The sequence below is a fragment of the Pan paniscus genome, chromosome 8, assembly GCF_029289425.2.
Source record: "Pan paniscus chromosome 8, NHGRI_mPanPan1-v2.0_pri, whole genome shotgun sequence".
NCBI classification, from domain to species: domain Eukaryota; kingdom Metazoa; phylum Chordata; class Mammalia; order Primates; family Hominidae; genus Pan; species Pan paniscus.
In genome coordinates, this window is record NC_073257.2 from 112,631,586 (window position 1) to 112,650,089 (window position 18,504).

The window sequence follows — 18,504 nt, forward strand, 5'->3', positions numbered from 1 at the left end:
GGGTTTCACCCGAGCTTGCTCTAGGTACCCCCCGAGAAAGGGAGGGGAGAGAAATGAGGGGGGCACAGATGTCCCCGCTTTCTCCGAAACTCGCGTGAGGCTAGCGGGGCAGGGGCTGCAGCTTGCCAGTCCGGGCCGACCCGACTCGGCCGCTAGAAGTCTCTGCGCTTGGATTGCTCAGTACCTGCGGCTACGGGTTGATCGCTCTGGGTGCAGGATTTCTAGACTGCTGTAGGCCAGGGAGAATGGGGCACAGGAAGCACCCTCAGGCCTGGCACCCAGTGGCCGCCTCGGTTCCGAGATCGGGAGCCCGCGCTGGAGCCGGGTTGGAAACCCCGTGCCCTTCTCTTGGCCGAAAGAGCAAAAGCCCGAGCCGCTCGGTTTCCTGGGGGGGCTGCCGAGGTCTGAAGGGTCAAAGGGACGCGAGTCGGGTTTGGGTCGGCTACACAGGGCGCCCCGAGAGTTATTAACTCGCCAGCGAGGCCTATGCCGTGCCACCTGGGCGAGACGGTGGGCCCCAACCAGGCTCTGCGCGGCGCGGCAGGCAGGCGAGCCCAAGCAGCCGGCATTCTCTGCCTGCTGCCTGGAGCCGCTCTGCCTCCCTGTCTCTGAGCGCAGCAGACCCCGGGCCCCTGCCTCATCCGCCTTCCTTGCTCTACTTCAGATACTAAGGAGGTGAAAGAGAGATACGGTCCCCCTACAGATAAATAACATTAGAAAAACTTCCCATCAAAAACAAACAACACAGGAAAGAGGTAGAAAAATTCCGATTACAATTTAATACTTTTTAAAGAAGAGGCAGAGAGCAAAGGGGGGTGTGTGTGTCAGGCACTTATCCCCTGTCTGTACTAGGAGCTCCGATAAACAGTCAGCCGAGCCTCGACGCCCCCAAATCGTCCGCCTCCAAGCCCCGCACGCGCGGACAGCTCCCGGGTTGCCTGCGGCGCAGGCGGGATGCTGCTTCGCACTAGTCCAGTCCTCTGCCAGGCCCTTCCTCTCCTCGCTTTCTTACGCCCTTTCCGCTGGCATGAATTCCCCTTTGGCATTTTCTCCCCTCTCCCCTCTTTTCTGTCATCTGGTTTCTCTCCAGTCCCCCCTTTGCTTTCTACCTTGCGTCGCACGGCCTGAGTCGCCCTCTCGCCCAGCCCCCAGTCTTCAGCCCAGCGTCCGTGCTTCCAGTCCCCACTCCTCCGCGTGGTCGTGGAGGTCCACCACCTTTCTTCTCAAGCTCGGGAACATGCCCTTCCGCCCTGCCTGCTTCCTTCGCCCGTCCCGGGCCGCGGACCCTGACTAATGGCCGGTCCCTGCTGTGTGTGGGGTGTTGTGTTTTTTTCTTGTCTCTCCCCAGCAGGGCACGGGGGTGTGAACCAGCTCGGGGGGGTGTTTGTGAACGGCCGTCCCCTACCCGACGTGGTGAGGCAGCGCATCGTGGAGCTGGCCCACCAGGGTGTGCGGCCCTGTGACATCTCCCGGCAGCTGCGGGTCAGCCACGGCTGTGTCAGCAAAATCCTGGGCAGGTGAGGGCTTCGCAGCTGTCCCGGGAGACGCCTTGCCTACTTCCCCGGCCAGCCCTGGGTCTCCAGCTGGAGGACGTGGCTAAAAGTCCAGCTGCCAAGCCAGAGAGGGAGATCCCCAAAGGGGTCTGGAGAGGTGCTCCTTTTGGAGAGAGTGTTCAGATGGTGGCTGAAGACCCAGGAGCGAGGGTGGCGCAGTGTCACCCAGTGCTTGCCCTGCCCCTGGTCCCTGGTGAGAAGGCAGCCCGTTTCTGGCTTCAGAAAGGGAAGGATGACTTTCCTAATGGAGTTAAGGCAGATATGGGGTGAGAGACATTAGAGGAATGGGGTGGGAGTGAAAATGGGTCCCCGAGAGGAGAAGCAGCAGCATTTGGGAGGCAGAAGGAGGGTCCTGGTTCCCACAGATGCTCTGTGCCCAGTGGGAAAGGGCTCGAGGTGGTGCCTCAACCCTGGCCTCCCAGAGACCTTGCAGCGCTGTTCCTTTTGCTCTTCCCAAGTGAAAGGCTGGGCTTTCACTCCCACGGGTTCCTATTTGGGCTGGTGCGAACCCAGCCCCTGGTGTGGCCGTCTCCCTGGAGGGATGGTACCCCTTGTCCTCCTACTCCGCGGCGCTCCTCCTAGCCAAGCACCCTCAGGAAGTCAGCTCAGCCACACTGGGCCTTTTCCCTCCACTCCGCTGCCTTGGCCGGGCAGGAGAGTGGCTCAGCAGCTCTGGAACCTGCAGCCCCCCTGCCCCGCCACAGTCCGCTTCTGGCTGACCCCGCCGGCTTTCCCGGCGCAGGTACTACGAGACCGGCAGCATCAAGCCGGGTGTGATCGGTGGCTCCAAGCCCAAAGTGGCGACGCCCAAAGTGGTGGACAAGATTGCTGAATACAAACGACAGAACCCGACTATGTTCGCCTGGGAGATTCGAGACCGGCTCCTGGCCGAGGGCATCTGTGACAATGACACAGTGCCCAGCGTCTCTTCCATCAACAGGTGAGTAAGCCACCCGGGTTTTCAGGGCTGGACTCCAGCTCCTGGCTCCTGCCTGCAGGGGTGTCCCACGCCCAGTCTCTGCTCTTTGTCCAGCCTCTGCCCCTTCTCCCTGCTTCCAGCCCCAAATCCTTCCGTCAGAGAAAGGGAACCTGTGAGGCAGAGAGTTAGACAGACAGACAGGGCTGTCTGCAGTTCAGGGCTGGGTATTCCCTGCCAGGCTTCTCCCGCCGGCGTCCTGGAAATGAATCCAAGTGTTTGTGGTAATTAAGACTCCAAGATTACGAGCATCCAGCCTTGGGATCTTGAGACAATCACAGCCTGCAGCCGGAGCCTTTAAAATGACCAGTGTCTATTCATCCCTCCAAACAGACTGCCCTTTCTAAAGGCTGCTCCTTCCCCAGGGGCCGCCGCTTGTCCTGGCTCCCTCACCCTCCCTGCCAACTCCCACAAAGCTCACCTCCCAGGAGTCTGGTCTTGCTAGCCAGCTCCACACAAATTTCTGGCCTGTAAGCACTGGGATCCGGGCTTGCAGAACAAATGCCAACCACCAGCCAGCAACTGGCAGGGAGTAGAGGAGCTGGACAAGGAGGGAGTGCCAAGCAGGGAGGGAGAACTCCAGACTTTGAGACTGAACCTTGGGTGATACCCTCAACCACCTAAGGTGCCTGTCTCCAGGCTGAAGTCTTTGCACTGATGACAGGCTCACACACGTGAGGACAACACAGGGCTGAGTCAGCTTGACGTGTAGGATATTTAGGTCTCCTGGTCTCCAAACCCCTCCAGTGTGCTCTCGGGGAGAATACATGTGCACACTCCATGCATGTCCACCCTAGCCAGTGTGCCAATATGCCTATCTGTGGTAGCTACAGAACATACAAGCAGCACTGGGCTCAGGAACCCAGGCTGGTTTCAAGATCACAGAACTGTACAAACTGACAGTTGTTCACAGAGTCCCTGCACAAGTCACACACCAGCCTTGGCCCCCCATTTTGAGACACCCCAAAATGAAAAGAGGGCTAAGCAGTTCATACCTTTGTTATTTTTTGCATTCTTCATAAGCTCATTATCAGGGCAACTAATAATTCACATGGTGCCTTATTCTGAAATTGGCATCACATATCAAGGATTTTTTAAATATTTTGCAAATGATATGGAATTATCCCAAATCATCCTGAAAACAGCAGGTAAAATTAGCTGGTAGAATGTACCTTGGCTAAAGAAGATTCCCTCTGCCACACTCGTGCTGTAATGTACTGCGAGGCGACCCCAGAAATTATCCCAGTGTGTGCCATCTGTATTAAAATGGTTATTCAGTTATGAACAGGGTAACATAATACTGATCAGCTAATTATACACCCTCCGAAAACCCTCCAGCTCCCTCGGCCTGGCTCAGCCAGGTATTGAAAGCATAGCGATTTGATATTCAGATACCTTCCAAAGGAGCTGGAGAAAGACGCTGGGTGGTTTGGGAGAGGAATAAGCCCTTTGCTTTAAAAGCCAGGAGAGGAGGCTGGGGCAGCTTTGGGCTGAGGCAAGAGTGGCACTTCGGGAGGGGAAGGGGACAAAGCATTGTTTTATGAGCCATGTAGAGACTCAGTCTCTTGGCTGACTGCTGGTCCTGGGCGTGAGTTGGAACTGAGATCTCAAGAGAAGAGCAGCCAAGGGCCAAGAGTGGCCCTGCTGTGTGCAGTGTTGCTGGGACTGGGTAGTGGTCTTCTGCAGAACATTTAAGAGAAATGCTTGTTGTCAGTAACAGAATTTTCAAGCCTTTGGAGAAACCCAAGTCATGTAGGATTTAGGTAATTTGTTTCTCTTGAATGGGGTAGAGGAGTGGTGCAACAAGTCAGGTGTGGTGGCCCCGTCCAACACCCCCTGCCCCTCCCCTCAACAACATGCACTCCTCATTGGCTGAGATGATTTTGGAAGCTGGCTTAGGCATAAGTCTGGAAATACTTCTATCCTGAAAAGCCATGGAGAACAAGGGCCAGGTGACCCTAGGATCAAGCTCCAGAGGTCTTGAGGTGCACCCACCAGAATTAGGACAAAGTAGACAAGTGAGCCACAAGTGAGATGAGGGTGGGGAAAGAGTAGCCTCAGCTTGACAGCTGTGACAGCTGCAGAACCTGCCCAGCACAGAGCCCTATCACCTGAGGGGCACACAGGCTTCCTTTGGGTGTGGAGAAATAGCCACCTGTGGGCAGATGTTGCTGGAGATGGAGAGGGAGTAGGAGGAGAGGAACAGGTAAGCCACCAACAACAGGGGCAGCCTACCCTGGGTCCGTAGTTAGGCTTCATGGCTGGCTTTGTCTACAAGGAGCAGGAAAACTATTCCCAATTTTGCTTTTGGCCAGAATCCTCTCATGGTTCATATTTTGGAAAGAATTCTGGGGGCTTCCCTGTGTGCTGCTGAGTTGCGGCTGGAGAAATCCACCTGGGGAACCACGCTCTCATCTTCATCCCTGTAGGTGCTTTTTGCTCTGAAGAGGGAAGGTTTATCTGAGATGTATTGTTTCACCCAAAAGCCTGATAAAAACAGGATGTTTCTGCTAGTGCTGGTTATATCAGAAACTTTGCCTTTTATCAGTTCTGGGAATTCTCACTCACTGTAGGAAGAGCCCGGAGATTTTCCTGTGTGCAGAAAGTGTGGTGCACCGGGGAACGGGTGGTTCTTGAGTTTAGAGCTTTGTTGGTAGTGACCTGCCCACTTGTGTTGGGTACTTTATAACAGTTATGAGTAAGGTTGTGCACGAGCTGGTGGTTGGCAAGAAAAGAAGTCCACACATGCTCACCCACCTGAGCTAGTGGTTTTTCATCTTCTCCTTCCCAAAACAGATGCTGTCGCCACACTTGAAATATGCTGTTATGGTTATAAACTAAATTGCTTTTTTCACTCTTTAAAAATGGTTTTGGCATTCTCTGATTCTGTTGTGATAAAGGCCTGGCCATCCAGCCTGTATTCTCCACTAGCAAATCCTCAGAAATGCCTCTCTGAACCAGAGGACTGGGTCAGGAAGGCCTCCCCACTGCCACAAACCACTGTCAAAAATCCCAAGGCTTGACTGGGCTCCTTGGCATGTGGAATTTATCTGAATCTTTCTAAACATTGGGTTACCAATGGCTGAGCATGGAGTTGCCAGCTTTTTGGTTAGTACACCGCTGCTGTAAAGGGCAGGTGTTTATAAACAGGGGACTTTAGATTGAAACCTGGTGTGGGACATGGCCTGGAGAGGGGAGAGGTGGAGGGAGATCCGTGCTACTGAAAAAGGAAAAAGTCGTCTAGTTACATCGCTGAGCAATTGTCTAAGCAGGAGGGATTTTCCTGATTATATGCCAAAATCTTCTGGTTTGGCTGTTACTCTGGGCAGAGAATACACCTCCTTTGAAAGAACAGGCACAGACCCCAAATAGAGTCTGGGGTTACTGACAATCCCCTGAGGGTGCTCTTTTGGGAAGAGCTGACAATAAGGGTGTCACCTTCTAACTTTTTTAGCTTGCCTAACACTCTCTGGAGTCAGGGCACTCTCTGCCCCTAGATCTTTGGAGTGGACCCTGCCAGAATCAACTTCTCACGGATCTCCCACTATCCACACTCTCTCTTAGCCTGTTAGGCTCTAGGTGAGTACATTCATTCTCCTAGCAGTGGCAGCCCAGGGCTGTGTTAAGGAATTCCATCCTGTGTCATTTGGGTGTCCCTCTTCTGTCATTCTCAGGTCTTTGAGTCATTCTCAGGTCATTGTTCCCCTTGGGTCAGGCAGTGGGGTGACAATGGTCTACTAGTTGTTCGTTCAAAGACCTTTCCAAATAAGCTGGGGGCTATTAATCCTAGCCCCGTGAATGTTGAAGATATGTTCCGGGCTAGGGTCTGTTTCTCCCTCTCTGAAACTCAGGTTCCAGAACATTGCCTATTCTACTCTTGGACCTGGCTTGGCATGAAGCTTGGCCAGAGGGGTGGTACTGCCTACCACATCTCCATATCTTTGTAGCTGTTTGGTGGTCAGGGCTGTTGGTCTCGTGGCAAAGAGACAGGACAAGTTGGAGAGTTCAGAAAAAGACTTCTATCCACAGAGGAATGGGAGAAACAAGGACAGGGAACTCACCTTCTGTGGCCTGAGCCTAGCAGATTGGGCCCACAAATAGCAGACCAACACGCCAATTTCTGTCAGAGAAGCCTCGCTCACCTGTCCTTTCCCAGAGACAGTCCCCTACTGTGAGGTTGCCCATCATCGGAATAACATTTGAAACAGGCATGATGGTTGAAATTCTCATTCCTTAAAATGAGCTGGAGTTGTCCTCCTGAAAAGCCTCTTTTTGTTTTTGTAGTTGTTTTAGCCTGGGCTTCCTGGCCCGCAGTCCTGTTGGTCTGACTGTCTCCCTGTTGGCTGGTTCTGTGGGTGTTCAGGCTACAAAAGGGGTTTCTGGTGAGAGCAATTGCTGCTTGCCCTGCCTTCCTACCTCAGCTGGCAACTCTCGAGAAGAGGCAGACAGGAGGCACTGGGCCTGACAACAGCTCCAGGTGCATTTCAGAAGGTGACGCAAAGAAGAAAAGAGAGGGAAAACCCAAAATGAATAAATAAATAGTGTCCCAACTGTTCTGAGAACTCAATAAAACAATCATATCAAATATGAAGAGGCATAAATCTTGTGTCTGCACAGGTAACCTACTCAATTGCTTTTATTATCACTCAGGCTGCCTCCATTTATTACCGTTCATGGCCTGGGCAAAGGAGGCTGCGTGGAGGGTGGTCTCCGGTGCAATCCTACACCCCGAGAGGCAACAATCAGCCCATACAACCAGAGATTTCGATGGGAGCCCAGGAAGGGCCCATCTGTCTGCATGAAAACCAATCAATAACTCTGTAACCAGAGCCCTTGTCACAGGGAAATGGACAACACAACAGTTCAATAGAGGGGCCACAGGGGGAATTAGCCAAGTGGAGATGGGGCCAAACAGGAGCAGCCCCTAGAGAAGGGAAACAGGGGTGCCTGGAGTAGGGGAGATTAGGGAAGGGGTGGAGATGTGGCAGGGGAGAGCAATAGCTTCATATGCATGTTGGTATTAGATGGGGAGTATTGTGCAAAATAGACCCAGGGAATGACAGGCAATGTTGGAAGTTGAGGTGGTAGGGAACATGTGTTTTGGACAGCATTTGGGAAATGGGCTTGTTCTGGTGCACATGGGATAGTGTGACTATGCATGATGGCATGTGCTTGCAGACTAGAATGTTACAGCTTCTACAGAAAGAGGAACAATAGTAGTAACTGGTGTGGAAGATTAATCACACTCCATACCCCCTAAAACCCCTCTGAAAAGGGGGTTCCTATGAGCCCACATGGGATAGGGGTCCTGCTTCCCACTCTTCTTAGCAGGACTGATGAAGGAGCCCCATTGTCCGCTCCCAGCTTCTTAGGTGTCCAACAATAGCTACTCTGCAGGTTGCCTCTTAATACTCAAGTCTATCTTCACCCCCTCCTTGTGTCTACCTGGAATTGGAGTTTTTATATTAAGAAGAAAACAATGGTGTAAAAGTGACAAGCATCCAGTAGAAATCATACTTCAAGTACCCAAACAACCATTCTGTTTCTCACTTTCAATACAGTATTCAATAAATTGCATGAGATATCCAACACTTTGGTATAAAATAGTCTTTGTGTTAGATGACTTTGGCCAACTGTAAACGTTTTGAGCATGTTTAAGGTAGGCTAGGCTGACCTATGATGTTCCATAGATTAGCTGTATTCAATGCATTTTCAACTTACAATATTTTCAACTTATCGAGCCATTACCCTGTTGTGAGTTAAGGAGCATCTGTACACTGAAAATAATTTATTTTTCACTTCCTGTCCTTTAAAAGAATGCTCATCCGACCTGCCAATTCTCTGCATCCCTGCTGTTTCTTCTCACACTTCCCCCACCCCTCCAAGCCAGGTGTCCAGAGCTCAGATTCTTGCAGGGGAAGCAGCTTCAGGTGCAGCTATCCCCAGTGCAGCTCCCCAGCCATGCAGGTGAGTCCAGAGAAGGGGAAAGGGCTCCTGAAACTGAGATGTGGGAAATAGAGTCTCACAACCAATGCCCAAATAGCAAGTGAAATATTAGCTGAAAAATTAAATCACGTTTGGTTTTTCTATCTACCACTGAACTGCTAGGTTGAGATGGTTTTCTCTTGTGGAACAGGCTATTTGTTTTGGGGCTAGCAAGGCATGGCTTGAATATATTCATGATGGTTTGCAGTGTAGAAGTTGATATCTTCTGTGCGTGTGGATTTGTGTGTGTTTGTGGGTACCTACCTATGTCTGCTTTTAGGTGAAAAGGCTCTGAGGCCAAGAGGAGAAAAGGGAGGAAGGCTCACAGGACATGACCTGCAGTCACAGGCAAGGCTGGACACCTTGTACTTGGGCCATCAGATCAAATGGCGAGTAGTCATTGGGCCACTGGGCGAGGTGGCAGCAGCAATAAGGCTAGGCTGAAGATTCCTCATTTCACAGTCTAGGCAAATTGGAGCCACATTTTCCTTCAGTTATTTGCATTGTAACACTCTATAGTCCAGTTAACCCTGGATAAGAGGGGCTTTGCTACAATGATGCCACAAGAGCTGTGCGACCAGCTGTCCATCCTTACTTTGATACTTGGGTCCAAGCCCTGTTGGCAGGATTAGTTAGGGACCAATTGCATAAGCAGCCAAGAAGGCGCTCTTCCCAACACAATCCTTCCTCCAAAGCTGTGGTCCCGCAGTGGGAGGCATGGCAGCAGCCCTGGGACACGACGGTGGGCAGAGCTCACCCCAGGGCCAGCCTGAAAGTCTTTCCTCAATCATCCAGGTGTGAGGGGCATAGGGAAGAGGCTTACTGTTTGTGAGAAATGCAGAGCTGGCCACTGCAGAAGGCTTGGGGTGTAGATGAGGCATGATGGCAGAGGCAGCCTCAGGTCTCCTGAGGAAGGCTGGGCACAGGGGAGCTGTTGAGGGTATGGGAAGCTAAAGAAGAATGGTCTGGCGCTGTAGGAGAGGGAGCAGCCTCTTGTAGGCTGGGAACTCTCAGGTAAGAGAGGAAGTGTGCAGGAAAGAGGTAGACAGGCGAGGCCGTAGAGCCAGGGTCCCCTCATGGCACATCCGCAATCAACCATGGGAGAAATGAGGCCCTTTCTTTTGTTTTCTGAGAGATAATGTAATGAGAACAGATTTTGTGTTTTCCAAGGGAGAAGGAAAGAGATAGAAAGAGAGCAGGGCAGGGGGAGCGAGTCAGGTGCCATTCTTTTTTTTTTTTTGAGACGGAGTCTTGCTCTGTTGCCCAGGCTGGAGTGCAATGGCACGATCTCAGCTCACTGCAAGCTCCGCCTTCCGGGTTCATGCCATTCTCCTGCCTCAACCTCCCGAGTAGCTGGGACTATAGGCGCCCACCACCACGCCCGGCTAATTTTTTGTATTTTTAGTAGAGATGGGGTTTCACCATGTTAGCCGGGATGGTCTCGATCTCCTGACCTCGTGATCCACCTGCCTCGGCCTCCCAGATTGCTGGGATTACAGGCGTGAGCCACCACGCCCGGCCGTCAGGTGCCATTCTATTCTAGAAACGTTCAGATTTGTTGTAGGGATGTTGGGGGAAGGAAAGCAGTGCCCAGAAGTCCAGACTGGGGTTTGCCAAAAGCAATGATGGAGATGCGCTGTGGCTGCAGGAGTCATGAGCACAAAAGACTCCCAGGCCCCAGCAGGAAGAAGCTCCAGAATATGAGATGAAAAGTGGTGAGAACTGGACAAACAGCCGGAGCACATGGGCCCTGCCTGCAGGCAGTGATGCAGGAAGACCGGATTTTAAAAAACTCTCTGCTGACCGAATAAAACTCAACTTTGGGCCTGATTCCGTCCATTGGCCAGCATTCAGCAGCCTTTGGTTGACCTGACTGGATGGACTTATCTCTCTGCTTTAGACCAGGGCAGTAACATCCACGCAAGTGGAAGGGGATGGGACATTTCCTGGGTCCCTTGGTCCAGAAGCTCCTGGGGAAGGGAGTGGAGGAGAGATTATGACTCCCTATAGCCGGAGGAGGAGAGGTGGGGTGTGGGTAGGGAGGGGCAGAAAGTGAGGATGAGGACTGGGAGAGTGAGGCAGGAAGCGATGAAGCTGAGAGGTGGAAGGAAGGGCGCTGCCTTGGGCTGGACAGGGTTGTTCGGGATTGGAGCACATGGCTGAGCAGGAAATGGCACGGCAGAGCCCGCAAGGGGAGCTTGGATTTGCTCATCCGAGCTGGGGCCTTCAGTGGCCCTGCAAGGTCTTGGGGGTGGTGGGAGGAAGCCTGAGCTCCAGGCATCTGGTAGTACAGGCTGATGGGCCCTGAGGAGGGGCCCAGAGGTGATGAAGGAGAAAGGGGAAGAGGAAGGTAAGCAGGTTTCTGAGAAGAGTATGGAGCGAAGGAAATGGCATGGGAGGAATAGCGGCCTGGCTGGAGCTATGCAGCCCTTTCTGAGAGGAAACCTCATGAGTGTGCCGCAATGGTCTGGCTGTGGCCCCTCTCGGCAGGCTGTGAGGCAGGCCAGCAGTGGCTCCAGCCTAGTCCCTGGCAGGCTGGAGAGGGAGAGTAGGAGAGTAGCCAAAAGGGAGGGAGGCAGGCCCCTGCCTGCTGGGGGTTGCAGATTCGAGAGCCATCTCCACCCAGAGCCTTTGGCCAGGTTGCTATGGACTTCCTCCTCTGCCTGCCCTTAGTCCTGCCTGAACCACAGATTTCTCTCTGCTGCCACCTGGGAACAGAACAAGCCAGGGACAGGACCGGTGGCTCCTGGCAGGGCTGAGGCAGGGCAGCAGGCTGGGAGGAGATCTGTGTTCACCCTGCAGGCACAGTAGAATCAAGAAATCAGAGAGGAAGGATTGGAGAGGACTGGGAGAGAGGGGAGCAGGCAGAAAGGGAGAACAAAAGTGGCCCCTGAGCATGAGCAAATGGGAGTGAGCACTGGGGGCTGCTCTCCCTGGTCTTGGTGCTCCCTCTTGGCCTGGGGGTCTTTGCTGGGCCCAACTGCCCAGCCCATACCTGGCAGGCAGATGATAGAAGCTGAAGGGCATGAGGAGTCTGCAGGAAGCTTCTGGCCTGCAGGACATGGAGGCGATCAGGAAGGAGACACTCATTCAGCCTCTTAGTCCAGAAGCTTTGATCCTGATTTTGGAGGGCAAGCAGTGGTGCCTGCCTTAGTGCGTTTTCCCAAGAGAAGTTGGTGATGTGTTGGGAGCCTCTGTGCATGGCTCTGCTTTGGAAAGACTATGTGTGCTGGTGGTATCTAGCTAGGCCTGGCTTCTATGCCCTGGGAAGCTGTCTAAATGGCCCTGGCTCCCAGGGAGCTCTCAAAAGGAGTCAGTCTTGTCAAACTGGGAGTTGGTGGTTTGCTATTCAGAAGGCTTCCGGCTAAAGGGATTGTTTGGTCCCAGAATGAAAGTCCCTGTTATCACTTTGATGGCCTGCCTGTTTGGGATGTTAGTTAATGTTCCCTGGAGAGCACGTGGTTGAATGGACAGTAGACATCCTGATGGGTCAATGAACGGGGGTTCTGAAAGGTACACACAGGGTCCCGACACATCTAGTCTGTGTGCATGCACAAGTTTGGGGATGTGAACGCTTGTGAGTAGTGTGCATTTGCTCTGCTGGATGAGTGAACCAAGCCATGTGTGATGGCCAGGGTGGAGGGTGTGTGTAGTATCACACTAGGAGAACTGGAAGCAGTTGTTTCTTGTGTGTCTGCTGACGTCCTCAAAGGGAGCACGTATTTAGGTAGAGACAAAGGTCAAGATAGTCACCTCCTTTTATCATTTGCAAAGTGGATACCACTCTCCCTTCCCCCAGTCCCTTACTTTTCTTCCTCTTTCTCCTCCTCCTCCTCGTTCCTCAGGTTAGCTGGTTTGGGTTAGGGGGCCAATCTCAGAAGACTCTAATTAAAGAGTGAGGAGAATCTGATAAGATAAGGAAGGCCATCCTTCCTCTAGGGACCAATGGAGGTTTCATGTTCCCCACTCCCCGCTGCTTCTCTGAGGAGCTGACACTAGGGCAGGCAGCCTTCCGACTGTGACTGTCTGGAGTCTGGGAGAGCCAGAGAGAAGGAGGTATGACTGGGGTTGGGACTCGGGTTCCTACCCATTTGCAATGGTCCTGGAAGGGAAACCCTAGCAGACTCCAGATGAGAGCGAGGGGAGGGTAGAAGAGAGAGTGCAGAAGTCAGGAAGAGAGAAGTGGGAGCCAGATGTGATCAACACAGATATGCCTCGCTAAGTCCTAGTTTTTGGCCACAGAAATGGACTGTACGGGGTGGGGTGTGGTACCTTTTTTTTTTAATTAGGGAAGGGGCTATGAAGCCATTTAGCCCATCTTTGGGGCTGAGCACTTAGCTCCTGCAGAGAGTACAGCCCTGGTTAGGGTTCAGCTCCTCCTAGAAACAATGCTCACCTGAGCTCTCGACCCTCCGCCCTCCCACCCAGCACATACACTTTTCTTTTTCCCCACCCTCGTTTCCTCTGAACTTGGCTCTGTGGATCAGGCCACTCCTGGCCCCATGGAGACAGCCAGGAAGGCCATGCAGGCTCCCTTAGGAGATGACCTCCCAGGGTGGGTACAAAAAAAGTTGAGAGAAATTCATTTCATGGCCAGTGGCTGCTTAGAAAAGGCGATTCCAGCATCCGAATGTGATAAATGCTAACTGAGCATTAATCGCATTAAAGAGGGCCCTATAAACTTTTCACTTCTAATTAAATTTGTCCAGTGATGCTGCCCAAGCGAGTACTCTGGGCCTTTGTTTATGTGGAAAATTAAAATGCAAATACAATGGGATTTATTTCCAGGAGTGGAGTGATGGGCTGGCCCCTCTGGCTACTGGTCTCCAGGCCTGTCAGGTCAGGTGACTGCTTCTTTGGAGGTGCTATCCCCCTTGTGACAGATTCTTGTGTGAAGGGAGAGGCCAGAGTTCAAGGTCAAATAGAGTTAGTAAATGGGGAGAAGATGTAGAAAGAATTGAAGAGAAGGAGAAAAAGGCAATAGATTACCAGGAATATAGGGAGACATTATTCTGGTTTCCCACCCTCCTTCCCCACCAACTCACATCTCTAGGGGTATAGACCCCCAAAATCTTACTTGTTAATATCACCACAAGCCTCCTCTGAAGCTATGAGACAAAGGAGTACATGGGAGAGAGAATTTGGAGGAAGCAGCCCTGCCAGGCTCGGCATGGCGGCTCACACCTGTAATCCTAGCACTTTGGGAGGCTGAAGCAGGAGGATCACTTGTGACCAGGAGTTTGAGACCAGACTAGGCAACATAGTAAGGCCCATCTCTATTAAAAAAAAAACAAAACTAAGTGGCCATCAGGAAGGGTCAAGGGCCTGGATTTCTCTCCAGCAGTTTGAGGGTCATCTGCTGTCCACATCGGGGTTTCACTGGGCTCTTCCTGCCAGTTCCAAGTGGCATTGACATGGGGCAGTGAAGCATAGAGGCACAAACCAAGGAGGACATTGTGCATGCACGCCTGCACGCACGCAGCCTTCTTGCACATAAGGAGAGCCGGTTTCTCATAAGAATAAACAAATGTCCCTTGCAAGGAGTCATTTAGTGCCGTGATCCCTTGATAAAAGTGGTAATCCTAAATGCTACTGAATGGAACAATCTAAATTTCCTATTTACTAAGAACATAAATTAAGTCGAGGGGAGAGAAAACCTGCATAAGAAAAATTAGTAGGGTATATCAGTTAGAGACACTGAAAGATAGCTATGCTGCTCTCTGGATAAGGAAGTTGTAAATAGCATTAAAAAGTCAAGCAGGAAAGGAAATGGAGGTAGGAGAAATGATAAAAGACAGAGCACTAAATCACAAATAGGGGTACATGTACGAAGTCACAAACCGGCTTTATGCCAAGCTTTGCAGAATCCACAGCTTGGACTGACAATACATAGAGATGCTAAACACACAGGCACGCAGACTTCCAGAGAGTGTCAGTATGCAGAGGGTGGATTGGTCGCACCATGGGCAAGCTGTTGTCTGTGCTGGACTCTGGGATTGATCCATCAGTTCATCCTTGCAGGGATCTGATTGGGTACAGTTCGGTAGGCAGTCGAGGATACAGCTGTATGAGGTTTTTAAAGGTCTTTAAACACATGAGTCTCTTGTGAGCTGGATCCACCTTCTAATGGATCTCCAGGGTAGCAACCCATTCCCAGAACACTGCCTGCTTGACTGGTTTTGTCAAATAGCTGCTACCCCTGTCCTCCTTTTTCTGTTTTATTCTGGGCTACTCTTTTCCTTTTTAGTGTTCACTTATGCCTCTTGGAAATGCATGAGCACTTGCTGACAAACAGGTTAACGACTGTGGCAACTCCCAAACATCTGGATAGAAACCAAAACTTCAGTCAATCATCTATAAAGGTTGTCGATATGATGCCAAAGATCTGGCGATTTAGAAATGTCCACATAATTGATTGAATTTCTCAGTTTTTTATCCAGGCACAGAATCAACACATTGGGAAACACCTGTTTTCAGAGAAAAATATTCCAGGAAACAAAGTGTTCTCATTAGAAAGCATCTTTGATGTGTTCAAGTCTGATTTCTGGCTTGAAAGGAGACTGGGCTGGGCTCTAAGTCAGATGGAGATCTGGTGGTTAGAGTAGTTAGTATTGGAACGAGCACAGCTGGTGAGAGGTTTCCTTCCCCCGAAAGTTGGCCAGGAGGGCAGATCACTTTGTCCAAATAAGCTTAGGCTGCCTGTTAGGCCTGGTTTCTCTAAGGGAGTCCATTTTGCCATTTTAAGGGAGACTGTCAGGTTCTTAAGACATGTGGCTTTTTCTTCATTTATCTTTTCATTCATCCATTCAGAAGCAAATAGGTGCTTGCTAAGCACCTACTATGTGCTAGGCAATTCACATAAAGCTATGTGGCATAGTGTTAGAAAGCAGGCTCTGGGGAGAAACTGCCAGAGTTTGAAGCTGGCTTCCCTACTCACTGGCTAGAGGGTACTGGGTCCACCTTATATCCTCTGTGGGCCCCAGTTTCTTCACTCATAAAATGTGGGGGATAATTATGTAGGTCTCTCATAAGTTTTCATGAGGGTTAAATGAGTGAGTCCACATAAACCAGCTTAGAATTGCACCTGGCAGGTATTAAGTGCTCAATAAATGCTAGTTATTATTATTGCAGTAGTAATAATCAAGTCTGTATTTCTTGTTATGTGTCTATTTCAGTGTGTATGCATTCTGCTTTGTGTATGCACAAACATTGAATTTTTTTTTTTTTTTTTGAGAAAGAGTCTCGCTCTGTCGCCCAGGCTGGAGTGCAGTGGCACCATCTCTGCTCACTGCAACCTCCGCCTCCCAGGTTCATGCCATTCTTCTGCCTCAGCCTCCTGAGTACCTGGGACCACAGGCGCCCGCCACCACGCCTGGCTAATTTTTTGTATTTTTAGTAGAGACAGGGTTTCACCTGTTAGCCAAGATGGTCTCGATCTCCTGACCTTGTGATCCACCCACCTTGGCCTCCCAAAGTGCTGGGATTACAGACGTCAGCCACCGTGGCCGGCCTGAAATATTTTTAAATAAAAAAGTTTGAAGAGCCAAAAGGATATTCTGTGAACAGAATTGTGTATCATGAATGCCAGTGAGAATCATGGTCCCTCGTGAGCCCAGATGGATTTAGGAAGGGGGCCCACTCAGTGTATTTCCAGAAAAAAAGACCCTCTATGATTCAGTAATCTGACCATTGAGCAGAATTAGTCAGATAATTGCCCCTTTGTCAACTTTGAGAGCCCAGACCTTGTGGCTGTGTGTGTGTGTGTGTGTGTACTTTGTATAACTGCACATTCCTTCTCTTGGAAGCCTACTATTGCTTGAGGAATTGAAGGTTGGCATTTTCTGGGCTTCATGGCATTTTCGTAGGTTGTGGTGCTTTGCATTTTGTAGTTTTTTTAAAAGATAAAATGAAATGGTAGTGGGGAAAAAGTCCTTATTTGATGCATTTGAAGGGTTCCACTGATTCTTAAATGTCATACAGGGGAGAGGAAAGGGAGGTAAACAGGAAGAGGAGGGGAAGAGAGGAGAGAAAATGGAGATAAGACAAAGGAAGAAGAAAGAGGAAAGGGAGAAGTGAGCAAATACTTAACAAATTCAAATGAAATCTGTCTATTCTTGTCTGGCATGTCTGGATATTCTAAGGAAGCATGGGAGTTTGACAATCATTGCAGTTATTTCCATTGCTAAGGAGTAAAAGTTTTTAAGAAAAAAATTTCAGGAAAAAATTACTTTGGGCTTAATCTATTTGATGAATGGCTCCAACTAACTGGACAACTGCAAATTCTATTTATTCTTTGCCTGACAAGAGCAAATATGAAGCCCAGTTTCCCAAACTCATGACAATGTGTTTCTCATCTTTATGGGAACTTCCATGGAACAAGACTGAGGTGCAATCCCATTCTTGCCTCAAGTTCTCCCTGCCCCTTTGGCTTAGTTAGGTGACCAAGTTCAGCTCAATGGATGGCCGTAAGACCCACACCCAAATACTTACAGAGTCACTTATCTGATACCTTTTATACCTTTTGCATCATTCTCAAATTCCTAGATTTCATTATTCGTCATTTATGCCTATTAGCTGGTAAAGGTTCTGATTTTCAAATTAGAAAGTAAATGTTTTTAATGAGCAAAATTAGAATCCTGAAAGCTCAATCATCCTTACATTTTTCTTGTAGTACGAAACAAGTCAAGGGCTGCCTATTCATTACCAGATGCAGGGCCAGATGCTGCCCTCTGTGTGGGCATAGGCAGTGGTGAGCTCTGTCAATCCCCAGCCCCTGCCACTGCCCAGATGGCAGGGAGAGAACTACCCTCTGCCCCTGTGCTACCTGGCTGCAATTTTTGCACTTCTCTGCTTAAAACACACACACACACACATACACCTCTTAATTTGTCTTAGGATTTTATGTACACTAGCACACATGTGTACATGTTTATACACATACACAGGCCAATCTTATGGCTGCTTTACTCAGAAAGCCTTTATATTTATCATCATCATCATCATCATCGTCATAGTGGTTAACAAGTGCTTACTACAGTAGGAACCGTTACAAGCATGTTTCATGCATTAATTGATTTAAGCATCCTAAACAACCCCATAGGGCTTTATAGGATTGTTATAGATGAGGTAGCTGGAGTACAGAGAAGTTAAATAACTTGCTCAAGGTCACAGACTAAGTAGCAGAAGTAGGATTTGAACTCATGCAGTCCTGGCTCTAAAACCCACATGCTTATCCCCTATGCCATACTTCATATCTACTTTGGATCAAGGGAAGTGCAGGCACAGGCAATCTCCTGGGGAACTCTGTATATTTTGCAGTCTCTTACAAGCTCAAAACAGGAAACCTGCACCCTAGCAGATGGTCACACCTCTGTGTATCTCTGTACTCTTCCATGGTGTGTGTTCCTCAGTGCAGGCCACTGCTGAGCCACATCATCTAGAGATACTGGGAAGGAAGAAGATGCTAATAGCCAGAGCCACAGAGTAGAGTGGAATGGGGATTCTTGGAACTAGAGTTTATATTGCTGTTCCCATTGGGATTGGCAAGTTTACTCCCGTCCATCCTCCTCCAGCTCCAACAGGGATCTAGACTCTCAATTGGCATAAGGTTTGGACTAGGGGCTTAACTCTCCAAATCAGGCAGACCTGTTCTCGTTTGGTAAAGTCGTAACTGTTCAGCAGAGCAGGGACATTTGCTTCCAAGAAGAATAGAATTGTATTTTTGGTTATCAAGAAGAGATTTGTCCTGCATCTCTAGAATCTTCCTTCTGAAAAGCAGCAGTGCAAATGACCAGGCCAGAGTAAGCTAAAAAAGCTAAAGGATGGATCCTCTCACCCACAACCACACCAAGAAGGCAATTAAAGCAATTACCGAATCATACACCACCACCCGGATCCAGCATCATTACTCAACCCACATCACCAAGGAGACACCCATTAACCTAATCTCTGAGACATACATTAGGGAAAAAAGATGCTGATATGATCAAT

The 18,504-nt window shown here is 50.0% G+C and overlaps 1 protein-coding gene across 3 annotated transcripts in view; it reads left to right on the forward strand.

Moving 5' to 3' along the window:
• The window catches only part of PAX2 (paired box 2), a 94,415-nt gene that overhangs the window by 12,999 nt on the left and 62,912 nt on the right, over window positions 1-18,504 (forward strand). For all 3 annotated transcript variants that reach the window (XM_057298974.1, XM_057298975.1, XM_057298976.1), the window contains exons 2-3: window positions 1,352-1,517; window positions 2,296-2,493. In XM_057298974.1, coding sequence (XP_057154957.1) covers window positions 1,352-1,517; window positions 2,296-2,493 — 364 coding nt within the window. The remainder of the gene's footprint in view (window positions 1-1,351; window positions 1,518-2,295; window positions 2,494-18,504) is intronic.